The following is an 11,928-nucleotide window of genomic DNA, read 5'->3' as shown; positions in this document are numbered from 1 at the left end:
CAGAAGAAAGTGTGTCTGCTTTATAGAGTTGTTAGGGGTATGGGAGTGAGTTCTGTACTTTAAAGCGCTTGCATAACTATTTTTCTCTTTTTGCCTTTCCCCAACCCAGCCTGCTCCTACCTGTCAGAATGGACCATCACAGGTGGATGCAGGTTTTCTGAGGCTTGGACCTTGGAAGACTTATAGAGTCCTTTTAAAGAAAAAGGATGCAAAATTATTTTATTTTTTCAAATTTTACAATAGCACAAGACCATGGGAAAATTGCTAGGGCCACTCTCAGGGCCTTGGAAGTGGCCACACAAATGGGCCCCTGAAGCTGGAGCTTAATTAGCTTCACTGCCAACCCCCCTGGGCACTAAATTGTACTGGACAGTTTATTTACAGAAACCTGCCCCCCCTCACTTGGTCATTCCCTATTCTGTGTACTGTTTTATATATACAGAGTTGATTTCTGCTAACAGATGGAGAGCTCCAGGTCAACCCCAGGCTCTTGATAAAAGCTTCCTGTTAATTACCTAATAAGTGCCAGGCACTACGGTAGACTACTTACATAAATAAACTAATAATCATAACAACGCTAGGAAATACTTAATGAAAACCCTTTGATTCTCTGAACCAAGGATTAAATAGGCTAAAATAACAAAACATTGGTAGACATCAACAGCTCCTGAAACGTAAGGACTAGATTTTTTTTCATCTCGCCATCCTGTATACCTGGGGCAATTACTACATCATAGCAGGTGCTCAATAAAGGTTTGCCTAATAACTTTAGTTTGACTCCTTGAACAGATACTAGAAGAAACCATGGTTGATTTTTGGGCATTGAACTGTTTATGTGTATATTATGAATTATATATTATGTATTACTATGAATTATGTATTACATCTGTATTAAGAGATAAGAACTCACATCAAAGTTGTACCATCATGAAAAATAAGTAGGAAAGGACAACCTTAGTCAATATTGCAAAGTCAACTTTTCCATTTAAATAACAGCAGACATTTGGGGAGGGAAGATGCCTTCTTCAACCCACGCTTTCATAACCAACCAGCAAGATCAGTATTGGTATCACCGTTTACATACAGGGAACAGAACCGAGAGGCTGTCACTTGTTAATGAGCAGGCCAAGCAGAGAGAGGGCTCAGGCTCATGGGCTAAGTAAGGAGCCAATGCACAGAGTGTTCCTGGGTCTCGGGCAGCGACGAAATCCACTCTCGTGGGTCAACCTTTTACAAAAAGCACCTGCTGCTTTGGGAGGCTGTTGCGAATTGTTTGTAGTTACAGTGCCAGGAGAGAAGCTTCAGGTCCTACACACCCTAGCAAGGTTCTCAGTATCTCTCCGGAGAGTCGCCACGTCTGCACACTTCATCCCTATGATGTCACGGCTTCACAAGCCTGCAGATGCGGTGCGCCTGCGCACGTCCTTTTCATAGCGTCATGGCCTCAGTGCCCCTCCCGCCCCCCCACACCTTGTGGCGACTGCGTCTGCGCTTGGAGCAGCTGGCAGAATCCGCCCTTTGGACTCCGGCTTCAGTTTTGGTGGCGGTGCCTGAGGCTTCGCGTCAGGTAGGAGATTTGTGGTGCAGGAGGGGCCTGGAGTCCACGGAGCGAGCCAGAGGTGAAGCCTGGGCAGGCGGAAAGTGGGCAAGGGTGGCCAAAGCAGGAGGGGACCATCTCGCGTATTCTCAGTCCTGCAAATGCTTATGGTCGGCCTTAAAACTTCATTTATATATATATATATATATATATATATATAAAACTTCTTATATATATTATTTCTAAACAAAAAGCCCTTCAGGTCTTCCGCCCCCTTGATCCTCAGTGAGGGGTACGGACCACTTTGGCCACCGCGCTGCGTCGGAAACCAGGTCTTTGGTTCAGGCTCTTGAACCAGACCCCCACTCCTGGGACGTGGGGCAAGGAAACTAGAATTTCTCCCGCGTTTGTCTCTCAAGAACCGTGTTGTTGGTTGCTTTAATTGCATATGTTTTGATTCCGAATGCCACCCCCCAACCAAATGGGGACCCACCGGCTCAGAGAAGTAACAGGGTTTGCCCAGTGCCAGGGATTCCTCTGGGATCCGTTGAAGATTTTTTTTTTTGGGGGGGGGGGGTGGCAGAGGAGAGGTGTGGACCATTTCATTGATTTTGCAGGTACGAGTGTGTAACGGGTGGAACTGGAAGAAGAGACTTGGAAGGAATTACCTCATTTCTTACACTTTGTCTTTCATTAATTGCTTGGTTCCCACTGGCTTGTGGCTTTTTTTTTTTTTTTTTTAACCATTAATGTCTTTCAGCTGAAATTTTCCCCAGATGTCACAAAGTGTGGTTGAAAGTAGGCTACTGTAAACCCTTTGTCTGATAGGAAACACATCATCTTGTCCAGGGTTGCACGAAGTAAACTTCAGTTGTACCAGTCACTTTCTCACCAATAAAATAACGTTGAATCGTCTCCCGTATTCACAATCTTGCTGGTGTGTTTTGTTGTGTCACTTAAGGACACTGCTGAAGATATTGACAGCAGCTGAATGGATGATGAGCCATTATTGTGTACTAATAACTTGTATTCATTCTCTTGAAAGCTTTGCTTATGGTTATCAAAAAGTGAAGTGTCCCTCTCCCTTCTTATCTGCTTAGTACTTTGTAATATATTTTAAATGTTGCTTGGATCAACAGCATTATAGTACTAAAATTGAGTAAAGATTTACTAACTGCCAGGTACTGTGTTAAGCACCTTATGTAAATTATCTGTTGTCATTCTCATGTTAATTGCTATAGTTATTAACCCCATTTGACATTTAAGGAAACTGAATCTTAGAGAAATTAAGTTGTTGCCCCATATTGCACAGCAATAGTGACAGAGTCCACAGTTGAACTCAGATTTATTGGACTCCCGAGCCTGAGCCCTAACTACAAACCTCCTTGTTTTATTTTTTCACAAATTGAAAATATCAGCTAAAAAACCCCTAGAATCCAGAAAATCAAATTACAGAGCATGTAAAAAGCAGTGGAAATCCTAATATTTGCCTTTGATACAATTTTAATAATTTTCAAATGTTTAAGTCATTTTAGATTAATTTTGGAATCCTTTTTATTTATCTAGCAGCCTTAGGTTGTATGCATATCCACACCCATCACTACAGTTCAACATTAGTACAAAACGATTTGAGTTTTTGCCTGGGACTTAAGGGAAACTTTGAGACCATATAGACTCTATAGATAGGTTGGAAACTGTATACCAAAATTTGAACATTTAAAGAAGTATCTCTTCACATCATTTTACATACATTATATATAAATTATAAATATAGCATTATATGCTATAATGTACTTGCTTGAGGGAACATGTTTTGGGAGGTAGGACAGTGAACATACTTAACCAGGTGGTGCAGTCAGTTATGCAAATGAGCCACAGTGAGGGGAAGCAGTGACTGTATTCACAGATAAAAATCTCAGGAATATAGTTTCGTGGGGCTTATCTCTTGGTCTAACTGGCTCAAGAGGAGGTGGATTTTCTTTGTCAAGAATTAGACTGAAAAGTGTGGCCTTTTTCCCTGTAGACCACCAAATGGCTGTTGTGAACCTTTCCCAGTGCAGTCACAGCTGCTGAATGTTTTTAACCAAATTAAATACCACCAGCCGTGTGTGTGTGTGTGTGTGTGTGTGTGTGTGTGTGTGTGTGTGTTTCTGTGTCTCTGTCTCCTGGCCTTTCCTAGTATGCTTTCCCAGGAACTTAACTCTAGACATTTAGCATTTCATTCAACAAATAAACCTGTGTCTCCCCAGGTATTGGTGGCACAATTTCAGAGACTGACAGTTTAGTGAATGTGGTATAGTAATTACCCATTCCATTTCTTGTACTAGATATTAGATAATGTTGCCTTGTCCTGATCGTGTGTGTGATTATTTTTGTTTGCTGGGGTGGGGAATTTTTGGTCTCTGCATTACTGTAGATTCCCCCGCTCCCCAGCCCCCTGGGAAACTGCTCTGGGCTCTCTGGGCTACGTGGGATGTACCAGGAGGTGTCTGAAACCACAGTATAAAAACAGTTTATATTCTTGGAGCACACATTTTTACTTGAAGTCTCCTTTTGAAAAGTTAGCTTATTTTAATGTTACATAGTTTAAAGCATATTAAAATAGTTCCGATACCTTATAGATTGTAATAGAGCTTGCATGAATATTTAAAACTGCAAAGAAATTTCACACTTGTGGTGACTGCTTTAGGAAATATTCTAGACCCTCGCCCAGCAAGGTAGCCTTTGTCTCCTCTCTTTTGTCAACTGATGGTCCTTGGTGTCCATTGAGCACCAACAGAAATCCCCTATTTGGGGTGCTGTGAAGAAGAAAACTTCAGTGCAAACAGGTCAATTGTGATACAGCATGACTATAGAACAGCATGGCTGTGGAACAGCTCCATGGTGTTGCAGCTCAGTTATGAAGTAGTATGGCCCTTCTCTGCTTAGACTGCTCTGCTCTGGCCCAGTGAGACAGCTTTGGTGATTCATCTTGGGTGTGTTAGCTCTTGCCCAGGCATGCAGTCTTCAGTCTTTGGGGAAAAGGGAAAGTGCACTCCCAGAAGAGAGCTGGCTTGATAGGCAGAAATCCCTACCCCTGATCCCTGATTCATCTATCCTCCTGCAAAATACTCCAAATCTTCACAGTCTGATTGGTCCAAAAGGCACTGCCCTGACTGTCAGACTGGAGCTGCTCTGATTGGTTGGTGAAGATGCTAATGGGGATTTAGCTCCATAGCTCCTATCGGATGGGGAAAGGCTCAGTCCTGTTGGTTGAAATGCAATTCCAGGAATTCCTTTATTGAGAAGGACTGGCTGAGATGTCAGGAACACGGTGTATGCAGGTAGTTTAGTGTAGGAGGCAGGCAGTTCAGTGCAGGAGGCAGGCAGTTCAGTGCAGGCATAGTTAAGTGCAGTTTGTGCGAGAGACCCCTGTGCAGAAATAGCTGCTAGGCTGTTTTTTAAATTTGAGCCCAGTTAGCCACCAGGAGCCCTTCTTAGCAGGTATCTTTCTCAGAGTCCACACTAGAAGGAACTTAAGTGAAAAGCTTTGTGTCATGACATTTTGCTGTTTTTATTTTTGTTAAAGCAGTTAGCATTTTATAATCAGTTGTCATTGTATCCCTTTTTCTTTACAGAATGTATGCATTCGTAAGGCAGAAGAAACATACTGTATTTGCTCATAGCACAGTGCCTGGTTCATGTGTAGTCAGTGAATGGAGGTCATGGTGGGGGTAACTGGCATGGGGATGTCAACAACAAAAGCATACCAATGAATTTAAATTTATAAAACTGTAAGTAACTGTGATAAAATACAGGTAAAAGAGACAGGTCAAGTGAGGATTTTGTGAGGTAGATATTTTGAGTTGGATTTTGAATTCCAGAGTGATTTGGCATAGATAGCTAGTAGTGAAGAAGTGAAAGTAAAACATAGATGTAGGCTTTGTTTGTCTAAAAGAAGAAGGTACCTTTTTTCTTTCTTTCTTTTTTTTTTTTTTTGTTGTTAAGGATCTTAGTTTTGTAGGGGTTCAAACTTCCTATAAAGCCAAATGTATGTCAGTTCAGTGAGCTTTGTTCAACACATCTGTTTTAAGAAGTTTGTTTCTGATGCTATGTCTGACAGAAAAAGAGGAGAAATATAAGGCTAGGTCTCACCTCAGAAGCCCAGAAATGCAGTGAATTGAGCCTTATTTGTTAGGTTTTTTTGTTGTTATCATTATTAGCCATCATCTTTTGCATTCTGTGCTAAATAAATGGAATAAATAATTTCAATAGAGGTTGCAATGTAGGGAGAAAGAATTGAATTATTAATTTTACTATTGTAAACACAGAGAATGGGACTAGTGATACTTTTGATAATAAATACTAAATAGAATGGAGGTAAACTAATTATCATTAAATGTAGAGATTGAAAAGAGACATTATTCATAGCATTTATAGCATCGATCTATTTTCATTTAGCAAACATTGTGAACTAGGCATTTTCTGTAATGTCTTTACATTATTTAGTTGAATTTTATCTTTTACTTAAAGTTACTCTCTTTTGTTTTATTAGTTAAACCAGAGGATTCAGCATCGCTTCTATGGCTGCCTCACAAAATTCGCAAACTGTTGCATCTCACGTTCCTTTTGCAGATTTATGTTCAACTTTAGAACGAATACAGAGAAGTAAAGGACGTGCAGACAAAATCAGACACTTCAGGGAATTTTTAGATTCTTGGAGAAGATTTCACAGTGCCCTCCATAAGAATCAAAAAGATGTCACAGACTCTTTTTATCCAGCAATGAGACTTATTCTTCCTCAGCTAGAAAGAGAGAGAATGGCCTATGGAATCAAAGAAACTATGCTTGCCAAGCTTTATATTGAATTGCTCAATTTACCTCGAGAAGGAAAAGATGCTCTTAAACTTTTAAATTATAGAACACCTACTGGAACTCGTGGAGATGCTGGAGACTTTGCAATGATTGCATACTTTGTATTGAAACCAAGATGTTTGCAGAAAGGAAGTTTAACCATACAGCAAGTAAATGACATTTTAGACTCGATTGCCAGCAATAATTCTGCCAAAAGAAAGGACTCAGTAAAGAAGAGTCTTCTTCAGCTTATAACTCAGAGTTCAGCACTTGAACAAAAGTGGCTTATACGCATGATTGTAAAGGACTTAAAGCTTGGTGTTAGTCACCAAATAATATTTTCAGTTTTTCATAATGATGCTACTGAGTTGCATAATGTCACCACAGACCTGGAAAAAGTCTGCAGGCAACTGCATGATCCTTCAGTAGGACTCACTGATATTTCTATCACTTTATTCTCTCCCTTTAAACCAATGCTTGCTGCAATAGCAGATATTGAACGAATTGAGAAGGACATGAAAAATCAGAGTTTCTACATCGAAACCAAGCTAGATGGCGAGCGTATGCAAATGCACAAAGATGGGGACGTGTATGAATACTTCTCCCGAAATGGATATAAATATACAGAACAGTTTGGTGCCTTTCCACAAGAAGGTTCTCTTACACCATTCATTCATAAGGCATTCAAAACAGATATACAAATCTGTATCCTTGATGGTGAGATGATGGCCTATAATCCTAATACACAAACTTTTATGCAGAAGGGGAACAAGTTTGATGTTAAAAGAATGGTAGAAGATTCTGATCTGCAAACTTGTTATTGTGTTTTTGATGTGTTGATGATCAATAATAAAAAACTAGGACGTGAGACCCTGAGAACAAGGTATGAAATTCTTAGTAGTATTTTTACACCAATACCAGGTAGAATAGAAATAGTGCAAAAAACGCAAGCTCATACGAAGAACGAAGTAATTGATGCTCTGAATGAAGCAATAGATAACAGAGAAGAGGGAATCATGGTTAAACATCCTCTGTCCATTTATAAGCCAGACAAAAGAGGTGAAGGATGGTTAAAAATTAAACCAGAGTATGTAAATGGACTGATGGATGAATTGGACATCATAATTGTCGGGGGCTATTGGGGTAAAGGTTCTCGGGGTGGAATGATGTCTCATTTTTTGTGTGCTGTAGCAGAGAAACCCCCTTCTAGTGAAAAACCTTCAGTGTTTCATACTCTCTGTCGTGTTGGCTCGGGTTACACCATGAAAGAACTGTATGATCTGGGTTTAAAACTGGCCAAACATTGGAAGCCTTTTCATAAAAAAGCTCCACCAAGTAGCATTTTATGTGGAACAGAAAAGCCAGAAGTGTACATTGAACCTTGTAATTCTGTCATTGTTCAGATTAAAGCATCAGAGATTGTCTCCAGTGAAATGTATAGAACTGGCTGCACTTTGCGTTTTCCACGAATTGAAAAGATAAGAGAAGACAAAGAGTGGCATGAATGCATGACTCTCGATGATTTAGAACAACTTCGAGGGAAAGCATCTGGAAAGCTTGCCTCTAAGCACCTTTATGTAGGTGGTGATGATGGACCACAAGAAAAGAAGCGGAAAGCTGCCCCAAAGATTAAGAAAGTTATTGGAATTATTGAGCACTTAAAAGCACCTAACCTTTCTAACATAAACAAAGTTTCCAATACATTTGAAGATGTGGAGTTTTGTGTTATGAATGGAATAGACAGCCATCCAAAGCTTGATCTGGAGAACAAAATTGCAGAACTTGGTGGTTATATAGTACAAAATCCCGGCCCAGACACATACTGTGTTATTGCAGGGTCTGAGAACATCAGAGTGAAAAACATAATTTCATCAAATAAACATGATGTTGTTAAGCCTGAGTGGCTGTTAGAGTGTTTTAAGACCAAAAGCTGTGTGCCATGGCAGCCTCGCTTTATGATTCACATGTGCCCATCAACAAAACAACATTTTGCTCGTGAATATGATTGTTATGGCGATAGTTATTTTGTTGATACAGATTTGAACCAACTGAAGGAAGTGTTTTCAGGAATTAAAAATGCTGATGAACAGACTCCTGAAGAAATGACTCCTGTGATTGCTGATTTAGAACATCGCTATTCCTGGGACAACTCTCCTCTCAGTATGTTTCGACACCACACCATTTATTTGGACTTGTATACTGTTATTAATGACTTGAGTACCAAAATTGAGGGAACACGATTAGCTATCACAGCCTTAGAGCTTCGATTTCATGGAGCAAAAGTGGTTTCTTGTTTAGCTGAGGGAGTGTCTCATGTAATCATTGGGGAGGATCATAGTCGTGTTGGAGATTTTAAAGCTTTTCGAAGAACTCTTAAGAGGAAGTTTAAAATTCTGCAAGAAGGTTGGGTAACTGATTCAATAGACAAATGTGTATTACAGGAGGAATGTCAATATTTGCTTTAAAGCTAGCTTTTCCAGTGAGGAAAGCCTCTGATGTTGCTAACTTCTTGCAATAATAGTAATGATAAAATACTAAACTACATTTTATGTTTCTCTCTTAAAATCTGCTTAAACAGTATTGGTAGATATAGGAAAACAATAATTTTAACTTTTGAGATACAAAAGACAATGGCCCAAAGCCAAGAAAGAAGACATTCTTTTAGCAGTGTAGTATTTGATGATTTTTGTAATTAAGATGAAATAAACAGTTTAAAGAGAAGGTGTTATATGATATCCCTATAGAAATCTAGAATTTGAACTCAGATATTAATAAAATACATGTATAAGCTTTTAGAGTCATAGTATTGACCCAAACAGGATTTTCTAAAATCAAATCAAAATTTTAATAAGTTTTTTATCTAATAAAAGCATTGTAAGAAAAAAGAAATGTTACAATTTGACTTGTAAAAACATGTCTTTTAAATGGAAGACAAATTATTTTCAATATGAAATGTAAACAAGTTTATTTTTTTAAGGTTAAGGTCAAGCTCATGAATAAGACCTTGTTAATGATGTCATTAGCTAAATTAGGGGAAGTGGAATGAGACTTAATGGTCTAAATACTTAAAATTAGATCAGTTTGATTAAAAAAACAAACAAACAAAAAACGTTGAGATTTTAAAAGTACTTGGCCCAAATTTAACTTTTTTCTAAAGAGAGTGTTTTTATGTGAATTTGTACTCTAGTATAAGTGATGTCCACATAGTAATTTTTCTGGATATAATCCATTGAATAGTTATCAAATGGCATGTGTGTTATAACTTTCATTATAGAGAAGTAAATTGCTTTGACTTTTAATATGACTTATTTATCCTAAGGTTATTTAAAGTCAGTGTGTATACTATATATTGTGTCTGGATTTATATACTGAATTTTGGAATGCAGTCTATACATTTTGAAAAATGTGCTTTCATGACACCATTGAAATACTTGGAATTTGGTGCTTTGGAAATTGTGTCTAGGTTAGTTGTAAGTAATCAGAAATGTTATCCAAACACTGGGACAAATTAATGTAATTTTGTTATTTTTCTTAATTTAAATAAAATATTTAATAATACTTTTGAAATAATTTCATATGATATTTTTTAAAAATAATAATAGTTATTTCAATCAGATGTCATGGTATCGATATAATTTTTGATCAATTCAAATCAGGTTCCTACTTAAGGTCATTTGTATATTTTTATGTCTTTTGAGAAAAAGTGCAAAATACATTTAAATGTAGTGGCGAAAAACAGTGCATAATTTTACCACCAAAGATAATAACATTTACTATTTTAGGTTATCAATGGTAAAGAAAATGTAAAGTACAAAACACACTTACATTGCAGTGTAACAAATAAGTATAAAACAAACTAAAATGCTTTATTTGATTAGCTTTTCTCACTTAATGAATTGTGAGACTATATACAGGTCACTAAAATATACCTACATCATTCTTAATTGCTGCACAATACTCCATTGAATGTACTGTAGTGTATCCAGCTAGCCCATTGTTTGACTTTTAGGTTGTTTCATCATGCCATCTCCCCCTACCTTCTCTTTCCCTACTGAGCATTTGTAATAAATCTTTTACATAGTCTGTGTACACTATTCCTATTCATTTCTTATACATTCCTAGAAATGGAATTATTCAAAGTTACGTATTTTCCAGTGACTTAATATGCATTGCAAAATCATGGCAAAAATGCCTCTAGATTTTTCTCATTTCTAAATGTTGGAGAGGTCAGTTTCTTTGTAGTGGACCAATTCTCTGTTTTTATTCACTCCATAGATATTCTCATCCTGTCCCATGGCTTTAAATATGCCGATAATTCCCACTATTTTTTAGCCCCGATTTCTTTGATGAATTCCAGTTCATCTCCATATGAAGTCTAAAGGGCTTTTTAAATTTAAGTGTCTAACCATAACCATTCTTTTAAAAACTCATATTATTAAAAGCATTAATATTGATTTTTATAGAATTTTAAATGCAAAAGAGAGAATTGTACAATAAGCCTGCATGTGCACATGAGCCAGTCTCAACAATTGTCAACGATAAGTCTTTTTGCATAATTACTGACATCTGGATTATTTTGAAGTAATCTTACCTCACATAATTTCATCTACAAATATTCCCTATAGAACTCTTGATGTCTCAAACAAACTTATGGTCCAGTGTTCCCCTCCTCATTAAATGGTGCATTCTGTTCACCCAGCTGCGATAGCCACAAACCATAGAGTCCTTGATTCCATCTGTTCTCATACTTCTAGTACATAGCAAATCTTGTTGGATACAGCTTCTAAACACATTCAGAATATGACCTCTCACCACTCTTACCAATAACCATGGTTTCCATCCCTACTACTCATGGGACTAGAGCCTCTTAACAGGTCTTCCTCTTTGTTCTCATACGTCATTACGGTCTGTTCTCCACAACAAAAGCTTTACTTTTAAAGCTGCAAGTCATGTTACTCTCCTAGTCAAAATCACATCCACATCATAACTTCCAAAGTCTTTAACATGGACCGTCGGACATGATCCCACATCATCTGTTAGCTCTCTGACTTCATTTCTGACCAGTGACCTCTCTCCCCCTTGCTCACCTTACTATAGTCAAACTAGTCTGCTTATTTTTCCTTTGAGCCTTGTTTAGGCTTTTCCTCATACTTTCCTTCACCCCTACCCCCACTTTATTTTCTACCATTCGAATATAAACTCTGAAGACATTTCTTATGTTTTGTTCACTGTTGTAATATATGAAATAATCCTTTAAAGAGGACTTGAAAACCTATTCTGCTTTTACTCTCTGAGGCCATGATTTCTTACAAGAAAGCAGGACGAGATATTAACTGTTCAAGAACTCCACTGGCCTTTTCTGCATCCCTATGACTTACAGCTGTCCTGAAAGAGTTCATTCATTTCTTTAGGATGATGGTATCTTCTTGGAAAGTCAGGTGTCTAGACTAGCTGCTTTATACGCATGTGGTTTGCCTGAAATTGAGATAACAAGGTTGTTTTGGACCTTTGAAATCTTCACTTTTGGGAGATTGGTTGAGTTTAGCTTTAAAACAGCT

The 11,928-nt window shown here is 37.9% G+C and overlaps 1 protein-coding gene across 2 annotated transcripts; it reads left to right on the top strand.

The window, feature by feature from the left end:
• Window positions 1–1,438: 1,438 nt before the first annotated feature.
• LIG4 (DNA ligase 4) lies at window positions 1,439–9,928 on the top strand. Of its 2 annotated transcripts, none has more exons than XM_019731061.2 (2): window positions 1,439–1,567; window positions 6,072–9,928. In XM_019731061.2, the coding sequence occupies exon 2, from the start codon at window positions 6,100–6,102 to the stop codon at window positions 8,833–8,835; it is 2,736 nt and encodes a 911-aa protein (XP_019586620.2). In that variant the 5' UTR covers window positions 1,439–1,567; window positions 6,072–6,099; the 3' UTR covers window positions 8,836–9,928. The 2 variants fall into 2 exon arrangements, with proteins under 2 accessions (XP_019586620.2, XP_074185616.1); XM_074329515.1 differs by having other exon boundaries at window positions 1,504–1,619.
• Window positions 9,929–11,928: the final 2,000 nt, after the last annotated feature.

Source organism: Rhinolophus sinicus, linkage group LG04 (assembly GCF_036562045.2).
Source record: "Rhinolophus sinicus isolate RSC01 linkage group LG04, ASM3656204v1, whole genome shotgun sequence".
Classification (NCBI taxonomy): domain Eukaryota; kingdom Metazoa; phylum Chordata; class Mammalia; order Chiroptera; family Rhinolophidae; genus Rhinolophus; species Rhinolophus sinicus.
This window is presented reverse-complemented; position numbering and strand designations above follow the sequence as displayed.

Coding starts and splice junctions, on each gene's coding strand:
- LIG4 (XM_019731061.2), top strand. CDS start 6,100: ATGGCTGCCTCACAAAATTCGCAAACTGTTGCATCTCACGTTCCTTTT.